We start from the raw sequence: 20,030 nt of genomic DNA, 5'->3' as shown, positions 1-20,030 counted from the left end.
GCTGGACATCATGTCTCTTTGTTAGTACTCTTGAATATACATATGTATGAAGTCATTTTTGAGTACCACATCACCCTTGAGAAGAATGGAAGATGGAATTTATATTAAAAACATGAACTGCATTTCAAAACAAATGCACTTTTAAGATACCCATTTTTACGTTCCCTAAAAAAAGTTCCTGTATTCTCTGTTACTCAAACATTCTGGGAAGGTTAAAGCAAGGATCAAAAGATAAAATTTTAGGTTGGACGCCTGAAAGTTCTGGTAATGTTAGATCTAGAGGGAATGGTTCCCAACTTTTTTTGCATCATTGAGGAAACCCCCTGACTAAGTGACATATTTCATTTTCTATTTAATACACAATGATGGTATAAGTGATAAACTGTGAGCCAGAGGAGCACAGAGACACATCTGTGACACAATATTTTAAGGGAGGAATGACTACAGGTATATTTATTAGGGTTAGAGCTATCCATGCTGTTAAAAATTAACAAACTTTCCCTAAATTTGCCTAATGGCGTCAGTGATGTCTGTATCATTTCCTTCACTGCCATACACTGACAGACACACAGTCCACAGAGCGGCATGATGATGATGGCACGAATCTTACTGGGTGTCCTGTGTCTCTCAGGTCAGTTTATTCTATGATATTTTTTTTCTGTCTGTCTGCTTATTGTTGCATTTAATTTATAGAAAATATTTAGAAAAAGGTTTTACATTTATTTATTTTTGTGTAAAGATTACAGTCTGCAAGCTGTGGTGGAAGTTTTCATATCCCTCACTTCAGTAAAAGTAAAAAGTAAAAGTTAGTTTCAGCTGCTTCATGTACAGTTACATGTTTTAGCTGTTTACTAAATAAATCAGAGGGTTTGTGCAGTAAGTGAAACTAGAAAAATTTCAAAAGAAATTTTGAGTGTGCGTGACTCTGGCACCGTTGTCCCCATACATTATTACTGACACTGCTCAGCAAATTCAGTACTAGAAAAGAAATTTTGAGAGTGACGAGTGGGCTGTTGCTGGGGGTCTGTATTCAAAAAGCACACCTCAAACAGTCATTTTTAACATGTTTATTTAGACACAGAAGCAGCTAGCGTTTACGTGCTAGCAATTAACATTAGCATTTTTAGCTAGCAGTTAGCATTAGCATTTTAGCATTAGCATGTTAAGGATGATGGACTAGCAGTTAGCATTAGCATGTTAGCATTAGCATGCTAGCATTAGCATGTTAACGCTGAAGCGCTAGCAGTTAACAGCATGTTAACATTAGCATGTTAACATTAGCATGTTAACATTAGCATGTTAGCATTAGCATTTTAACGGTGATGCGCTAGCAATTACCATTAGCATGATATAATTAACATGTTAACATTAGCATGTTAACACTGATGCACTAGCAATTAACATTACCATGTTGGCATTACCATGTTAACATTAGCATGTATTTAATTCCTAGTGGCTAATGGTAATTATCATTAACATGTTAACGAGCTAGCTGCTCTGCTGTCTCTGTCTGCCATTTTAGACAGACAAGTTCAAATTAAGTGCCAAGAACTACTAAAATGGCTGCCGCTCGGCTTCTGGTGGCCCCTCCCCCCTCTCTTCCTTCAAGCAGCCTGAGGTTGCCAAGCAACCAGGACCTAATCAGCAGCAGCTGATCTGCACCTGTTAGAATGTCCGAGACTGAGAGAAAATGCTGAGAACTCCTCTCGAAAAGGAAGGACTGCTGACCAAACCGTATTTCCAATCATTGAACCGGCTTAACCTGAGGCACGATGAGACCTTCCTGATCATTTTACATATTCATTTTGTGTCGATAAATGAAGAAATGTGCCCTCAGGAGCAAGAGAGAGAAACGTTACTTCTGCCTTTCTCCAGAAAATTTCCCTCCTTTTTTAACATTGGAGTCTATGAGGCTGTTGGCGGAAGTAGTCGATCAAGGGGCGCGTACGGAGCCAAAACTATATGTCTGACAGCTTTGGCAGGCGGATGTGAGTGATACAACAAATTTTGCTACGTTTCTATGTAGAAATTGTGTCTGTAGTGGGGCATTTGAGGCCACGGTAGTCAAATCCGTTTTATTTTTTCACTGATTTTTCTCCCTGCTCCTCACTCTAGCTGATGATGTCATCCACTCTAGCACAAACATTCCGCCACATACACACCCATTATAAACCCAGAAATTTAACTAAAAACCTGCTCAACTTTGAGCCTTGATAGTTTAAAAACGGTAAAAGCTGTCGATGAGTGTAGTGAATCCCTGAAGATAAGGGAAGCATACCTACGTTTTAAAGTTCAAACGAAGTCTCTCGGTGAAAGTATGCCAGAGCAGTTAATTGTTGAAAATGTCTGTTGAAATGTATTTTTTTTCGGGCCTCCCCATTCATTCCTTATGGGAAATTTTTCGCAATAAATTCGCAATAAATTCGCGAAAAACATGCGAAACTCTTAGAAAAGTCATAGCAATCGATTCCCAGCCGAGCCGGTCGTTTTGATACCCGTTTTGTGTATGTGCGACAAAAACTCTGGGAGGAGTAGCGTGACAAAAAAAGGGCGTAAGAATAATAAGATGAAGAAGAAGAATAAGCACGGTGGATAACATATAGTGTGCGCTTTCAGGCACACTCAATAATCTCTTGTGGTATTCCTTTGGCCTTTAACAGTTGAGATGAAACCATATTAGAGGATTAGAGGAGATAGCCGTAGATGTTTACGCACTGATTAAATCCTTAACAATGTATTTTGTGAGCTTTTAATGTGTTTTTATGTAAAAACCTAAATCTGAAAAAGTAACTATGACTGTAGTGCAGGAGCAGACTTACGCACTCGTATTAATCAACAATCTGCTTCATAAGTGACTTTGGCCTCTATCGGCCCCATTTTACTGCTTCAAACAACATCTGACCTGGCAGAAAATTTGGCTGATCATAAAATGAATTGCATGCCATTAATTCTTGGACAAAGCTGTGCTTTATTTATACAGTCACCTGCCCACAAGCAGTCAGCTGCTACGGGCAATCGCCTCATCTTATCAGCGATTGGTGAAATTTCAACAGTGGTGAACTTTTTAAATGGTATTAAAGTTAATAAAGTTAAAGAGAGTTTCAGAGAGCTCATCAACAGATTAAAACAATCTGATGTTAACAGACAAATCCAACACTTGTTCCCCTCACAGGCTGGTGCATCTCCACATGTCTTCTCCATCAGTACCACTATGTTGCAGGTCCTTTGACTTGGACTGAAGCTCAGACCTTCTGCAGAAAGACATACACAGACCTGGCCACCTTTGGAAGCCCTGAAGAAAAGAGCCAACTTCTCAGCACACTTTCATCTGCTGGTGTCAACTCTGATGTCTGGATTGGTCTGTACAGTAAAATCGTCTGGAGGTGGTCAAACGGCTACAGAGGGGACGGAGCTGAATATAGGAACTGGAACAACAATCCTAACGATGAACCAGACTTTTCCGAACCTAATCAGTTCTGTGTGTGCACTGCAAAGGATGGTCGATGGTGGGATTCACCTTGCGATGATGAACGACCATTTATCTGTATGGCAGGTAAGGATGTAGGAATATTAGCATGTGTTGATCTGTGAAAAAAAGATAACTCCGTATGTGAACTCAACAATTCCCTATTTTAAAAATGCAGGTACGGAGCTGGAGCCTGAATTTGTTTTTGTGAATAAAAAGATGAATTGGTCCGCTGCTCAGAAGCACTGCAGGGAGAACTCCACAGATCTGGCCACTGTGAGGAACAACACAGAGAACACGAAGATGAAGATTATGCTGACTGCAAAGTGGACATGGATTGGTTTGTTCAGAGATCCTAACATGTACTGGTCTGATGGGAGTGGCTTCACAGATCTTTCAGTCAGAGATTGGGCCACAAGTAGAGAATCACTTGGCTCCAAGACTGTCATATGTGGTGTTGCATCTGTGAAGCATGTAAACCAACTGTCGTTTACTGGCTGTGAAAAGAGATTACCATTCGTCTGCTACAGCGCCCCTCCACCTGGTGAGCGGTTTACTGTGCTTCAGTGAAAGAAAATACAGCATCTGCTTATTTACATGCATGAATTTGGCATCATAAAAGTAATCACACCGTGTTTTTCTTCTCTGTGTCTAAGCACCAGTAAAAGAAAAAAAGTGACAGGGTGTGGTGTGGGGAAGAAGTAACAGACTATATGGTAGAGGAAGGTCACAGGGGGAGTGCCAGGCCATAATGGATCTGAATGCTGTGAAGTCGAGTGATAACATGGGCTTGATGCAGGAGACGTATGAGATGTGATGAAACCAATAATCCACAGTGACCACCGTCACACAGTCATAGTAAAGTAGTTACTGAGGAAGTTTGCATTTCATCGTCTGCAGCATCAGAAAGGTCAACACTGTTGCTAAGCCAATGAATACAGAAGATTTATTATCATGTTCATGAGAAACTAAATGACCATGTGTTTGTTTTACAGTTGCAGGACAAACTGGAGGAGAAGGAGTTGAGTGAGTCACCCTGAAGTGAGAGAGCAGCCTGATGGGAAAGTCCTTCCAACAAGGAGAGAAAGAAAAAAGACTGAGGCTGTGAAATTCAAATCTTCTGCACTTCTGCTGATCTGTAACCCATGGTGAATGTTTGCTTTATATCTAATACGTACAGTACACATTATCACTGATCAGAGTGCTTAAACCAGAACCCTGCATTCATCCTGTAGACGTCATAGAAGAGTTTTTATCCTACTATCAATATTACGGTGAAGTGTGTTAATAAGTGAAGTTCTTCTAAATAAAACATATATAGAGAATGTGACTTTGGCTCAAGTATACAGATTGTAACCGCATCGATAAAGCAACCATTAACATACAACAAACTAAACCTATAAGGAAGGGGGAGTGTCCATAGAGGAGGAGGGAAAAAAAAAATTCACACTCAGGTAAGTTTATAGCGTAGGCAAGTTAAAGGATCTGTGTGCAGGATTTTGTGACATTAGTGGTGTAGTAGCTATACATTGCTTAACAAATCTGAAAATGAAGAAAAAAAATGATTGGATTTTGATATTATCTGCAGTCAATATTCCAGCCACTACACAACAAAAATGAGTGTTATGTCAGACACCTGACTACTATTATTGAATAGGCCTACAGATGGAAGCTGTAGTTTATTCCATGAAACATACAGTGAACATGATTAACTATCATCGATGGGGGACTGGACAAACTTTCAGTGATTTAATGTTAAAGGTTTGGGTGCAGGATGCGGGAGTCAGTTACAGTTGGTTGGTGTTGATAGTCTGTGTAAAGGGCAATACTGAGATTTTCTTTCAAAACACACTTAAATATGTTGGAGAAAAATAGTTGCTTGAAAAGACTTTTGAACGATTATTACTGAAAATGTGCAGTTAGAGTTACAACAGTTTTTCACTAGTTTTTCAGTGCCAGGCTTTTGTGGGCGGTCTTAAAGGGTGGCTCGATGACACGCTGAGCCACCCTGAGCAGAGAGATAGAGATGAATTCATCTCGCTCAGAGTGTTTCAAAGTTAGAGGTCAGTTCATTATTTCTGAAACATCACTCTGACACGGATTATACAGCGGCTATCAGAAATAACGGCTGCTTGACTGCTGCCAGAGTGGGGCGGTGGCTCAGCACATTCAGTGGACACGCCCCCAACGTCCCTGGAGCTGAAGAATTCATTTTTTACCTGACATTCTGACACCTAATTTCATAAACTTGTCGATATTTCTAATCATCAAATGTTGGCTGGAGTGGGTTAATACAATTTCCTCTATGGTCCTGACAAAACTCAGAACATGACATTATTCTTACTTTAACGCGATTTGAAAGAAGGTCAGTCTTTGTAATGAATTCATACTTAATGGTGTGTGTGATATTCATGTTTTTGTCTAATCTGAATATCCAGGAAAACTTAAATCTAATTTCTTAACAATCATTTACAACAATTTGACATTTTACACTATAACACCACCAAATCTGAGACACCAACATAGTGTATGTCAGAGCAGCTACAGCAGCTACACCAGTCAACAACAACAAGGAACAAATACATGAGAACTGCAAGGAGGTGAAGTGGAAGAGACGATCACCTGGACGATGCATAAGCAGGCCCTGACGTTTCATAGAGGAGACCAATTTACGTAACGAGCCAGTGAAGACACCCTGAAGTGGGAAGAAGAGCCTGATGGAGATGGTGAATGTGCAGTACATGTGAACCTGCCTAGCTGCATCTGTGTTTGTTTGTGCAAATTGTACTGTTGTATCTATGACAGTCCTCATTTTGGTGAAAGGCATACCTGGACATAGACTGATACATTTCTTTTCATGACATCATCCATCACAATACTTGCTTTCATAGAGTACAACATATCTGTGACCTATTTCACTAACAGAGAAGAGGAGTGTGTGTTGATTTACATTTGCCCAACGATATCTATATAATTCCCTCTTTTGCGCCACACACTAACAGACACATACAGTCCACAGAGCAGCATGATGATGGAACGCGTCTTTCTTGGGGTCTTGTATTTTGCAGGTCAGTTCATTTTTTAAAATATTTTTTTTTCATGTCTGACTACTTTTTATTGTATAACTCGCTAATACTGAAATAATGAATGTGCCACAGGTGTTTTCTTCTCACAAATTCAGTGGTAAAAATGTTTAAAATATATTTATTTTTGCATTGGGAACCTCGATGGAGACTCTGAAGTGTAAAAATCACAATCTACCCGCATTGGAGGAAATGTTCAGATCCTTTCCTTCAATAAAAGGAATGTAAAAGTTACTCAGTTATAAGTAAACACCCTGCATTCAAAAACCTGAGGAAGTAAAAGAACAAAATCAACTAAATGTACTTAAAATATCAAAGTTTAAAGTACTTTCAAGTGACTGATCTGTTATTATTTATGACATAAATAGATTATGATGACTAAGAAATTCACTGTTGTAGCGTCACTGGTGGGGTCCCTTTAAAGGGTCACTAGATAAATCTGAGGGTTTGTGAGTTGATTAATGTAGAGGAAACCGTGAGAGAGGTTTAGAGGCCAACTGTGTCTCTTGTGGAACTGCTAACAACCCATAAACATCTAAAATGTGAGAACTGAAACCCCACCTGCTTTTTTGTTAGAGCCACAAGCCCCATAGAGGTTTAACCATTGGTTAAATTCTGAACAATGTATTTCATGAGCTCGTAATGTGTTTTTAAAAGTAACAAGTAACTGTAAATGTCAGATAAATGTAGTGGAGTACAGAGTAGCAGGATATGGAAATACTCAAGTAAAGTTGGAGTATTTACAGTACCACCACTGCAATCTGCTTGATAAGTGACTTTGGCATCTATGAGCCACATTTTACTGCTTCAAATGACAACCAACCTGGTAGAAAAAAAAAAAGAAGGAACAGTCAGCTGCTACAGGTAATAGCCTCATCAATTTGTAAAATTACACTAATAATAAATGTTTTAAAAGCTTTTTAGATTGTACTTAAGTTAATAAAGATCCAATGAGCTTAAGGACAATCTGATGTTAACAGACAAATCCAACACTTGTTCCCCTCACAGGCTGGTGCATCTCCACATGTCTTCTCCATCAGTACCACTATGTTGCAGGTCCTTTGACTTGGACTGAAGCTCAGACCTTCTGCAGAAAGACATACACAGACCTGGCCACCATCGGAAGCCCTGAAGAAAAGAGCCAACTTCTCAGCACACTTTCATCTGCTGGTGTGAACTCTGATGTCTGGATTGGTCTGTACAGTAAAATCGTCTGGAGGTGGTCAAACGGCTACAGAGGGGACGGAGCTGAATATAGGAACTGGAAACACTATCCTCACGATGAACCAGACTTTTCCCAACCTAATGCGTTCTGTGTGTGCACTGGAGATGATGGTGGATGGTGGGATTCTCCTTGCCATGGTGAACAATCATTTATGTGTATGGCAGGTAAGGATGTAGGAATATTAGCATGTGTTGATCTGTGAAAAAAAGATAACTCCGTATGTGAACTCAACAATTCCCTATTTTAAAAATGCAGGTACGGAGCTGGAGCCTGAATTTGTTTTTGTGAATAAAAAGATGAATTGGTCCGCTGCTCAGAAGCACTGCAGGGAGAACTCCACAGATCTGGCCACTGTGAGGAACAACACCGAGAACACGAAGATGAAGATGCTGACTACAACGTGGACATGGATTGGTTTGTTCAGAGATCCTAACATGTACTGGTCTGATGGGAGTGGCTTCACAGATCTTTCAGTCAGAGATTGGGCCACAAGTAGAGAATCACTTGGCTCCAAGACTGTCATATGTGGTGTTGCATCTGTGAAGAATGTGCAACTGTCGTTTACTGGCTGTGAAAAGAGATTACCATTCGTCTGCTACAGCGCCCCTCCACCTGGTGAGTGGTTTACTGTGCTTCAGTGAAAGAAAATACAGCATCTGCTTATTTACATGCATGAATTTGGCATCATAAAAGTAATCACACCGTGTTTTTCTTCTCTGTGTCTAAGCACCAGTAAAGAGGCAGGTGGTGAAGCTGAGGATAAAGTCCTCCGTGGATCTGAATGCTGTGAAAGAAGAAATGCTGAGAAAGGTGAGTGTCCAAAATCCACAGTGACCCAGTCATACATATGTAAAGTAGTTATGAGGAAGTTTGCATTTCATCGTCTGCAGCATCAGAAAGGTCAACACTGTTGCTAAGCCAATGAATACAGAAGAGTTATTATCATGTTCATGATATAACTAAATGACCATGTGTTTTTACAGTTGCAGGACAAACTGGAGGAGAAAGGAGTGAGTGGAGTCACCCTGAAGTGGAGAGAGCAGCCTGATGGGAAAGTCTTCCACAAGGAGAGAAAAGGAAAAAAGACTGAGCTGTGAAATTCAAATCTTCTGCACTTCTGCTGATCTGTAACCCATGGTGAATGTTTGCTTTATATCTAATACGTACAGTACACTATTATCACTGTACAGGGTGCTTAACCAGAACCCTGAATTCATCCTGTAGATGTCATAGAAGAGTTTTGTCCCTAACTATCAATATTACTGAGTGAAGTGTGTTAATGAAGTTTCTTCTAAATTAAACATATATATGACATGTGACTTTTTTGTGAACCAGTCTGATAAAACCCACATTTACATGCAGCAAACTAAATCTGTTGACCTGTGTTATATTCTAACATCACTCTGTATGACTCATGTCATGAGAAGGGGAAGTTATTTCAGGATGAGGCCAAACCAGCGTGTTTCGTGAATGTAACACTCGAATAATGTAATGAGTTTGGCTGGGATCATTGGAGTATAAATGTCCCCTTGTTCAATCTATCATGAGTTATTACCATCTGGGGATCTTAGATCTAACTAATCGTCAGACTCCAGATAGGCACAGACCTGAATTTTTCACATAAAACTAATTTGACATGAATTCTGGGTAAATGAAGGTAAAATAATCTGTAAAAACCTGAAAACCTTTGTTTGTTTGTACTTCAAAATGTGTCATTCTGTGTTTATGGGTCAATCCCACGATTGAAATATATATATTAAAAAATGACGTTGCTCTTGATAATCTTAGTGTTTTTGTTGCATATTAAACCACCAGCCTTAAGAGTTGTCATCAGTGTCGTCATTGTTCAGTGTTATTTAGGGATTGACCTGTAGAGAGAGCTACAGCTCCTCTTGGGCCTTGACTGTAATCAGATTATGTTTTGCATGAAAGGTCATACTTATTATGACTTATTTATAGCTACACTTCATGACTATATATAAAATCCATCAAACAGACATGCTGCATTCACGTAAAAGCAAACTTTATTACTAAAGATATAATTATATTGCTGAGAATAACTGTAATGAAGCAATAACAGTGCGTTATACAACGTTACCAGAAATAACAGCAGATATTTTAAAGCTCACAATGAACAATGGGTCTATTAAGCAACACTTTTGACAGGAGGAATCTTACAAATAAATCGAACAGGAAAAGTATCATGTGACAGAAGAAGGCTGGAAGCTACGTCATGAGTATCATTTTAGTTTCTGTGCCACACAGGTATGGAGGTTTGTCTGGGGGCCACACCGGCGCTACAGGGGATGAAGTAAGAGCTCGTCTTCAGGCACTCAGGAGTGAGCTTCAGACACACAAAGCAGAACTCAACCTGACAGCGTTGACAGATGACGTTCTTACAGCCTGTCCTGTCGTGCTCCACCTTCTGACCACAGGTTGGACAGGCCCGGATGGAGGGACATGCGTCCACTCCCTGCACCTGAGGGAGGGCGGTGGTCTTGCAGTTCTTGAGAAGCTCGAGGTCGAGGTTGATGCAGCCGTCGTTGTTGCAGCGGTCAGAGCGTGGAGCTGGACCTTTCCACTCCTTCAGACACTGCCAGCAGAACTGGTAGGTCTTCTTCTTGTCTGCGGCGCAGATTGTGCACTGGACGCACAGGTTGGAGAGATCCATCCTCTCCACATAGGTTTTACACCCGGGGCACTGTTGGAAAGGATTTGAGAAACATTAAAGGATTAGTGAAACTTTTGGCTGGAGTTAATTAGAGCACTCCTTTGGCGTAGAGACAGAAAGCGGAAAGAAACCGGGTTCACCGGGACACTCACTGTTTTGACTTCACAGTATTCTGTGGCAGCCAAACGGGCGATGGTCTCTTCAAAGTGCTGCATCTCCTCATGTGTCAGCACCGCCAGCCTGCGCACCTCTGGATAAGGCCACACTGCACCGCACTTCTGCAGGGTGCCGTTCTTTAGAGCAGGGCACTTAAATTTGTATTGGCCCTGAAATTAAAAGAACAGTTTATCATGCCAGTCAAAAATGGGGTTGACATGACAACAGGGAGTTGAATATATATATATTTTTATTACACCTCTATAAAGCTGAGAGGAGCTGCAGATTGGGGAGTTTATTCTCTGTAGGTTCAACCTCACTTTATAACTGTCACTTTTATTGTAGCATAAACACATACACACACACACAAAAAAAAGGTTTAACAGAATATTAAATCAGCATATAACTCTTTTGAAAAGTCTTAAACTGGTCAGGGGGGGCAGCTCTGTCCTGGACTCCATAGAGCAGGTGTGGGAGAGGAGGACATCACATCTTACATCTTACTTAAATCATACTGCACCATGCAATTTCTCTTTTTTTAGACTGGAAGAAGGGCTCTGTTTTTAGTGCAGTGGCATAAACATGAGGAGGCTTTATGCACATTAGTACCTGATCCAGCAGGCTGCGACACCACCCAGTGAGAGACTCTGGGGTGACAGCATGACCGCAGGACATCTCAGCTCTGAGGCACAGGTCTCCCTCCTCTGGGGCTGAGGTGCACAACAACAAAAACAGACTCTGAACTCAGAAACATTATATTATATAACAATAAAGTGAGATGTAATGCAATTCTTGTGACTGACGCACCATAAAACCATTGCGTGAGGTAATTAAATATAAAACAAATACATTAAGAATCATTTTGGTGCTTACGCAGTGGATCCAGATCATCCGGCCTGTTGACAAACTTCAGAGTCGTGTCTTGGGGGTCGTATCTTTTCTCTTCTTGACCCTGAGTGCTCATTTTCTTCCAGCTCTTCTTATCCTCCGTACAGTCGACAAAGATTAACTGTGTGTCACATTCACGGACTCCACCAAGTATCGTACTTTCAACTTTCACTTTGCGCCTTGCAGTTACGAGAAATCACGTGTCACGATTCCCCATGCATAACATCTGACTTTATAACATCTGACTTTACTTCAGATTATGGACTTTATTATTATTTATTGTGCATTTTTTGCGACAGTTTTGTGTTGAAGGTACAAATAATAATTAGAATAAATATATTTTTTGCAGTTTTTGCAGTATGCTATTATTAAACTGCATCTAGGCAACAAGAATGTGGAAAGAAACTCCCTTGGTGAGATGCCAAACACTGCTGAATATCAGGTGCTTTCCAGTCATCACTCCAGCACATTATGAATTTACACAGACCATTATATGATAATATACCACAGATTTATACCTTATTATTTATTTATTTATTGCAGGGCTTGATGATGTTGCAGTCATTAAAAGGAATCAATAAAATGAATCTTATTACTTGCTTCACACTATGTTTGTTAGTTCAAAACTTTGTATTTCAAATGGATGTTTGCAAATTCAATTAAATATAAACAAGAAAGTATATAATTATAATAGATTATCATCAATAAAATATCATCGGTATACCTTAATGAGTTTGTTTGTCTTTTTGTGTGTGTGTCACGTGTTTCTGAGGAAACTGAAAGTAATCAGTGGCTCTCAACACAACACCCTGAACAGCAGAGCAGCAGGTCGCACACTGACAGCACAGGAATGGGCAAAATCTACCAGGTCGTGGTGAATGGACTGAGGGGGGAGAAGATGACCGTCGACCTGTGCAACACAGAGGAGCAGATGAAGAGCATGACAGTGGAACAGCTCAGGAGAAAAATAGAGGAAAAGCTTCCAATGGACGCAGGTAAGATTAATATAGCTGAATATAAAAGTGCTTCAATAAAAGTACAACACTCCACTAATAGTAAAACTCCTGCATAGAACAGTTTTCTTCAACATGACAGAGGGAAAGAGCAGCATGTGCTCGAAGTATCGAAAGTAAAAAGTTTTTGTTGTTGTATGTTGCACGTATCTCTGTAAAAGCAGTTTTCTAATGTTATTGATGCTTATGAGAAGATTTAAGGTTGGTTGACATAAAGCATATTTATATGTTACTGGGTAGGCTCCTGGCTGTGAATTCCAAGTCCCCCATTGAGTACAATATTAATCTAAAAATAGTAACTGCACACCTACTTTTATTGTCAAGTTATCTTAAAGTCAAAGACAACTTTATTGTCAATGCTGCTATGTGTACAGGACATAGAGAGCATTGAAATTACGTTTCTCTCTTATCCCAAACAGCATGGACGAGTATTGTAAATGTAAAAAATGAAATAAAATATACATTTTAATTTTAAAGCATTAATCTTTTTAATGTCTCCATGTAAACATGCAAAAGATAAGAGTTCATCTTGGTTATCATTGTGACGTTGTGAGGGTTTTTTTGTTGAGCAATGGTATGCAGTGCAGGGATAAAATAACATGCAGTAGAACTGGATTTCAGTACAGTACGTGAGCATTTATACGTAGTGACTCATTTGCCAGGTTTTAGGGGTGTAGCTGCAGTCACCAAATCACTTCTTTCCGTTTCAGTTTCCACCATTACTCTTCAAGCCTACAACCAACTGGGAAGAGACAGATTCCCAATCCTAGAGAATATATGAAAGGACAAGAACGTGTATTTGAACTAGACCATATATTGTTTGGCTTTGAGTGTAATTCTGTGAATTTCCTGTGTATTTCTATAGGAAACAATGCTGTGCGGTTGATTTTCACATGCGAAGCTCTGGATGACGACTCTAAGCTGCTGTCTGACTATGGAATCCAGCACATGTCGGTCATCCAGCTGGTGATCAAGGTTCCTGGGGGACTGACAGCTTGACAGAGACCATCTCCTCCTACAGTTATCCCCTTCACTACGGCCTCCACTGCCTCTGCCACCACTGCCGCTTCATAATTCTCTAGGAAAACTCCCGACTCTGTTTATAAATGTTCACCATGTGGGCGGTTTAAAAGCATTAATCCTTTAATGTCCACATGTTGCTGTTCTATTCTGTTTAAAAAAATGTTAAAATAAAGAAAAGTTCTTTCTAATGCATCGTCTTTGATTAAGTATGCATGTATTAGGAGGCCTACACTGACGCCACATCAATACGACATCAAATACAGACAGAAATTCTCATTGATGTTACCTGAAAAATAATGTAAATCCTTTTTCTAACACTAAGTTAACAGATGACCCCTTACCAGGTGACAGATTTACATTCATATTATATTTAATGCATAACAACAATGGTATAGAATGACTTTTAAGCTATTAACCCAAAACACGAACGCAATAAATGCAGAAGTTTGTCTCAAATTAGCAATTTGGATGAATTTTAAGCAGATTAAATCGTAAATATTATACCAGAGATGAGTTTTCTGTCTGTAATATGTTCGAATATATCTTATGTTCAATGTTTTACACTGTAAATTAAAGAGCATCAGGTCTCTGAATGATGAACGGGGTCCCTGAAATGGCTCTATAACAAAATAAGTAACAGATATGATTCAATGTGCAAAATCAGCTCCATAACCAGTGTAGTCAGTTCATTTATAAATCACTAAGTTAAATAATTCAATACAAAATCAGTAATCGGCCACAAATCTTTCTTAAAGATCATTTTTTAAAGCTCTAGGAGAATTAACTACAGTAAAGAAAAAGCTTTTTTGTGCATTTAGTAAAGAACCATTTGTGCACTAACATTTAATCTTCCTTGTTAGTCTTGCAAAGCTGTCTGTTCATGCAGGAACTATTTCGGGCACACCCTGAACGCACCATTCCAGTAAATGTGGCGACCTAAGGACAAGTGAAAGAGAAAGTGTGCAGAGGGTTTTATCTCAGAGGAGGCAGAGACATTTGTTCGTGTGTGTCGAAAAAATGCAGAATTTCCAACAGTCTGCGGGAATGTCTTGAAAAGTGAGAATCTTACAACTCGAGGTAGGCTCTTATTTTTAAGCCTAAACTGTTGATTTATTGTCAAAAATAGATTCAACAACTGCAAATCTTTTGCAGCTGACTACAGTTTACAAGTGGACTGATGAAATCGTTGTAAAGAAATCAAAATGATGAGTTTTTGGAAAAACAAGTCCCCTCCAGGTAAGATATTTATTGACTGTTTCCACAGTAATGCTGTGAAGACAGCTGTGCCATTTAAATACATTATTAACAACCTCCTCCCAACAGCTAAGTACCATGGCTTATTAAACCAAGGAGCAACCTGCTACCTGAACAGTGTGCTGCAGGTGTTGTTTATGACTGAAGACTTCAGAGCAGCTGTGGAAAGGTTTGTCACAAAGTCCAACTTTATACGATGTGTTTTGATTTTGTGGTGAACCTTTGTATCTCTCATGACCCCTATGTCTTAACTTTGTACAGGGACACCTCTGAAAATCCTGACCATGACTGTATTGATCGACATCTTACATCCTTGTTTGCTGATTTAAAAGAACGAGAAGCGTACACTTATAAAATCACACAGAAGCTGGGCATCACCAGAGGTACAATATGTGTTAACACACAGAACAACACAACCTACTTTAACACACATTAAGGTTACATAGAGAGTTGATTTCTGCTCTTCGTCTCTCAGTGTATGAACAACAGGATGCTGCTGAGTACTTTGAGAAGATTTTAAGACTGACCAGGTCTGGAGCATCAGAGGTAAAGACATCATCGATATCAAATCTGTATGTTAAATGAAAAATACTTGTTTTGCAGTCTCTGTATTTTTGTGCTTTCAGATCTTTTGTGGATGGTTGACCCATAAGACCATCTGTGCTGGATGTTCTACAGAGGCTGAATCTGATGCGGCATTTTGGCATCTTCCTCTTGCATTGGTGGATTCGAACAGCGACTACAGTGTGGTAAGGATCAAACCTTCGCTTATTGTCCTTTTGACTGATCTTGACTGATCTTACCTGATCTAAATAATACACTTGATGCTCATATGTAATCAGTCATTGACAGTATGGTATACACAAAGAAATCTATACTCCCCCTGGTGGTTAAATCAGAAGTTTCTGGATGTAGTAAGCACTAATCTTGGCAGAACTAGTTTCTGGTATTATGCACCTTTCACATGGAATTAAAATGAGTACTGTATAGTTTGTCTTATCTGAAAACACGTCGATGATTAAGAAACGATCATTGGAAAAGATTCAAAGCTTGTCAGATTGTCAGTTCAGCATATTTGAGGTTGTTGATGTACTTGCATGATTCTTGCAGTTCTTGGGTTGTATTTGTTGTGGAGAAATTGCCGAAGTCAATGGGCAATGTTGAGGTCAGGAGGGAAGAAGGTGTTCTGTGATGCCTTCTGCTGTATTATTTATTGACGCTTGGCCAAGGAGAATTAGAGACACTCTCAAAGTCCATCAGAAGTGCCTGAGTCGGTCTCACATTCTGCTGAACTCATCCTGGTGGATAGACTGTAAACCCCTACAGGTAACACCACAAATACTAGACGCTCTACTATTTACCCATGTTAGTGTTACTGTCAGAAAATTCCAGTCTGGAGACACTGTTGTCTGTTTATGTTAAAGAAACGTCAACGGCAAACTATCTATTATGTCTAGGAGACCAACATTAGGTTCCTTTGACCCCGGCCACAGCGTTGAGATAGGCTGGCACCTGCTCTCCTCAAACAAAGCCAAACAACTAATACTGCCGAGGACCTCAAGGCCCACACGTGACCTCGTGTAACATAAGGATAGAAAATTCCATAACAGTATCATATCTTTTTATGACTCTTTTAATTGTTGTTTTATTAGGTGGACGGCATTAAGGACTATTTCAGATCGTCAGAGTTCAGCGGAGACAACCAGATGTACTGTGACCAGTGTGATGACAAATCTGATGCTACTATTGTAAGTAAAGAAAAAACATGAACTGACAACATTAACTCTGATTCTGAAATGATAGTATGACATGTTTGATTACTACATGACAATACATGTTGGGGATCTGTGTTTTATTTTAGAAATGTGTGATAAAACGTCATCCAGAGGTCTTGATGCTGCTGTTGAAGAGGTTTGAGTTTAACTACAGTTACATGTCATACGTCAAAATCAACCGTACTGTGGAGGTCCCCTTCACTCTTCAGATACCAGAGGTATAAATACAGTATATTTTAGCCTTTTATCAGAACAAATTTCTTTGTCATTCCTCGTCCTAATGTTTGTCATGTTTTTCCATTGGTGATCAGAATCAGACATATGAACTGTATGCTGTTGTGGATCATTTTGGAGATCTTAGAGGTGGACATTACACTGCAACGATCAAGGATGATGAGGGATGGTACACGTTCAATGATACCACGGTCACATTGGTAAGACTGATTACTTAAACTCCTAAACTGTTCTTAAAAGTTACAGTTTAAAGAAGAAACGATTGATGTTTATTTGATTCTTTTCATCAACAGAATGAATATCAGCCATTCCAGGTGGATAACTTTGAAAGGTAAGTTTTATTTCTTCTTTTTATTCAACTTACAGTTTCATGTGATTCTTTCTGAAACAGGTTTTCGACAGGAGTCTATCCACAGGTGTATGCACGATAATTTATTTGAATGTTATTGTTACCACAACTGGAAATAGTTTGAAAGTAACCATGTGTACAACACAAACTCAAAGACAACCCAGCCACTTTTGTTGTTTTGTTTTTAAAAAAATGACATTACTTTCTTTTCACTTTTCTATCCTCAGATCCAGCAGTGCATATCTCCTTTTTTACAGGAAAATGAATGGTAAGATTGTATTTTCTATCTTTATATCATGATAAAGAACTAGCGAGTCATCTTTATCATTAACATCTTACTAACATCAAGCAAGTGCAACAACATAAAACATAGACACCAACTGATATTACTTACTAGTCCAACAGCAAGAAGTGTCAATGCCACCATTCATCTGATTATACATCAATTTAGCTTTTTGCCTGCTGCAGATGCTGAAGACAACATGGAGACATCTACTTCTGAAGTCATCCTGCCTGCTACCATCTACGACCAGTGTCAAGATGGAGGGATGAGAATGAGAATGAGAGAGGAGGAAGAAGAGGAGGGTAATGTCCCTATGGTGACAATGAAAGACACTGTTGGGTCTACAGAAGTGGGGATACCACCTGATCTCTGTGATACTGAAAATAATCAGGACACCAAGTCATACAATCATCATGGGAGCAATGAGGAGACAAATTATGATCAAGATGTTAATGCTAAAAAACAGAGAGGTGAGGAGGATGTGGGGGAAAATGCACAGGCTGATGAACAGACAGAAAAGGGAGAAACTCAGCTTGTAGAGAGTGTCGAGGTTCAGGACAGTGACAGTGGAAAACAGAGGACATCAGAAGCTGAAGTCAGTGATAGGCATAAAGTACATGATCGTAACAAACAAGATGAGATGACCGATGCAAAGAGGAGAGTAATGGATACAGGTGGAAAGACTGAAGATGACAAACAGCCCAAGAGGATGAGAAAATCCTTGACAAAATATCCTGACAGGGATTTAGGGTATCAGGACAATCGGGACAATGAAGACAATGCAAGAGAAGATCTGGGGGGTACACAGGAAGTTGATGACATTAAACCTGTTAGTGTCCAAATGGAAGGAAAAACTGGAGAGGGCGAAAGATCATCAGAGGGAGAAAAGCCCTTTGAGTTTCAGGGCAATAGAAGAGAAGGTGACAGTGAAGAAAACATGCCAGAAGATGAAGTCAGTGATAGGCATGAAGTACATGATCGTAACAAACAAGACGAGATGAGCGATGCAAAGAGGAGAGTAATGGATACAGGTGGAAAGACTGAAGATGACAAACAGCCCTGGAGGATGGGAAAATCCTTGACAAAATATCCTGACAGGGATTTAGGGTATCGGGACAATGAAGACAATGCAAGAGAAGATCTGGGGGGTGCACAGGAAGTTGGACAAGTTGATGACGTTAAACTTGTTAGTGTGCAGATGGAAGGAGAGTGTGAAAGATCATCAGAGGGAGAAAAGCTCTTTGAGTTTCAGGACAAAAGAAAAGAAGGTGACAGTGAAGAGAACATACCAGAAGATGATCAGACGTGTAAACAGGGAAGCAGTACAATGTATAACATACATGAGCAACAGAGACAGGATAAGATATGTGTTAAGGAACACAAGGGTAAACATGATAAACATGGTCAGGATGTAGAGGATCAGGACAATGAAGACAACATTAGACAGAAACAACCAGAGCAGAAAATCAGTGTTGTTGTTGTTGTGAGGAGACAGACTGAAGAGAAGGGAAATACAGAAGATGAACTTATTCGAGACAAAGCAGACTCTTCTCGTAGACGAGCACGATCTGCAGGAAGCAGAAGACTGACAGAGATCCAGCAAGTTGGAGATGATGAAACGACGAGACAACATGCTCCACCACAAGTAAGACCTGCATGCAGTGAAGATGGAGGTATAGATAAAAGACGTGGTTCAAAGAAGTCACAACAATGTGAAGTCAGGATAATTGAGGAAGAAATTAAGGAAACTCCTAGTGGCACTCAAACAAGCACAGTGACGGAGTACATACAGATAGGAACTGTCAAGAATTCCTCACAAGAGAGGAAGGAAGAGGGAAATGAGACAATAAGTAAAAAGAAAAAAGTCTCCGACACACAAGAGCCGGCTGCTGGAATGGAGGATACAAAGATAAAAAGAGGTTCACATGAAAAGAAAAGTGAGATAATCAGTGTTGTTGGTGTGAAGAGACAGACTGAAGAGAAGGGAAATACAGGAGATGAACTTATTCGAGACAAAGCAGACTCTTCTCTTAGACAAGCACGATCTGCAGGAAGCAGAAGACTGACAGAGAACCAGCAAGTTGGTGATGATGAAACGACGAGACAACATGCTCCACCACAAGTAAGACCTGCATGCAATGAAGATGGAGATATAGATAAAAGACGTGGTTCAAAGAAGTCACAACAATGTGAAGTTAAGATAATTGAGGAAGAAATTAAGGAAACTCCTAGTGGCACTCAAACAAGCATAGTGACGAAGAACATACAGATAGAAACTGTCAAGAATTCCTCACAACAGAGCAGTTTGTCAAAGTTATTTGACAATTTAAAACTGACAAAGCCATCTATGCCAAATAAACTCAAAAGACGCTCTGCAAAGGTACAAGAGGGAGATGAGACAATCAGTACAACTCATTCAAGTTACGGAAAAAAGAAAAAAGTCTCCGACATACAAGAGCCGGATGCTGGAATGGAGGATACAAAGATAAATAGAGGTTCACATGAAAAGAAAAAAAGAAAATGGTGGCTACACAAAAAGGGAAAAAAAGATGAGAAGAAAGAAAGAAAACAGCGGCAGGACGACAATGAAAAAAAAAAGAAACACCCTAC

General features: G+C 39.7%; 3 protein-coding genes across 3 annotated transcripts; 2 read left to right on the top strand and 1 right to left on the bottom strand.

The window, feature by feature from the left end:
* The first annotated feature begins 168 nt into the window (after nt 1-168).
* Nucleotides 169-9,132, top strand: LOC109140616 (C-type mannose receptor 2). Its single transcript, XM_027288183.1, has 7 exons — nt 169-631; nt 3,173-3,553; nt 3,645-4,024; nt 7,530-7,938; nt 8,030-8,389; nt 8,502-8,584; nt 8,758-9,132. The coding sequence occupies exons 1-7, from the start codon at nt 586-588 to the stop codon at nt 8,869-8,871; spliced, it is 1,773 nt and encodes a 590-aa protein (XP_027143984.1). The 5' UTR covers nt 169-585; the 3' UTR covers nt 8,872-9,132.
* A 644-nt stretch (nt 9,133-9,776) lies between these two features.
* si:ch211-212k18.15 (hypothetical protein) lies at nt 9,777-11,644 on the bottom strand. The gene is made up of 4 exons (XM_010756563.3): nt 11,475-11,644; nt 11,211-11,311; nt 10,598-10,771; nt 9,777-10,475 (listed from the first exon to the last, which is right to left on the bottom strand). Exons 1-4 carry the CDS (start codon nt 11,563-11,565, stop codon nt 10,020-10,022), a joined length of 822 nt encoding a protein of 273 aa, XP_010754865.3. The 5' UTR covers nt 11,566-11,644; the 3' UTR covers nt 9,777-10,019.
* Nucleotides 11,645-14,332: 2,688 nt separating this feature from the next.
* On the top strand, nt 14,333-17,836 carry LOC104940009 (ubiquitin carboxyl-terminal hydrolase 47). Its single transcript, XM_027288054.1, has 12 exons — nt 14,333-14,602; nt 14,678-14,761; nt 14,849-14,948; nt 15,041-15,162; nt 15,255-15,325; nt 15,406-15,528; nt 16,432-16,527; nt 16,641-16,772; nt 16,866-16,988; nt 17,082-17,119; nt 17,365-17,405; nt 17,589-17,836. The coding sequence occupies exons 2-12, from the start codon at nt 14,728-14,730 to the stop codon at nt 17,687-17,689; spliced, it is 981 nt and encodes a 326-aa protein (XP_027143855.1). The 5' UTR covers nt 14,333-14,602; nt 14,678-14,727; the 3' UTR covers nt 17,690-17,836.
* The last annotated feature ends 2,194 nt before the right edge of the window (nt 17,837-20,030 follow it).

The sequence above is a fragment of the Larimichthys crocea genome, chromosome XIV (assembly GCF_000972845.2).
Source record: "Larimichthys crocea isolate SSNF chromosome XIV, L_crocea_2.0, whole genome shotgun sequence".
In the NCBI taxonomy this organism is placed as follows: Eukaryota; Metazoa; Chordata; class Actinopteri; family Sciaenidae; genus Larimichthys; species Larimichthys crocea.
This window is presented reverse-complemented; position numbering and strand designations above follow the sequence as displayed.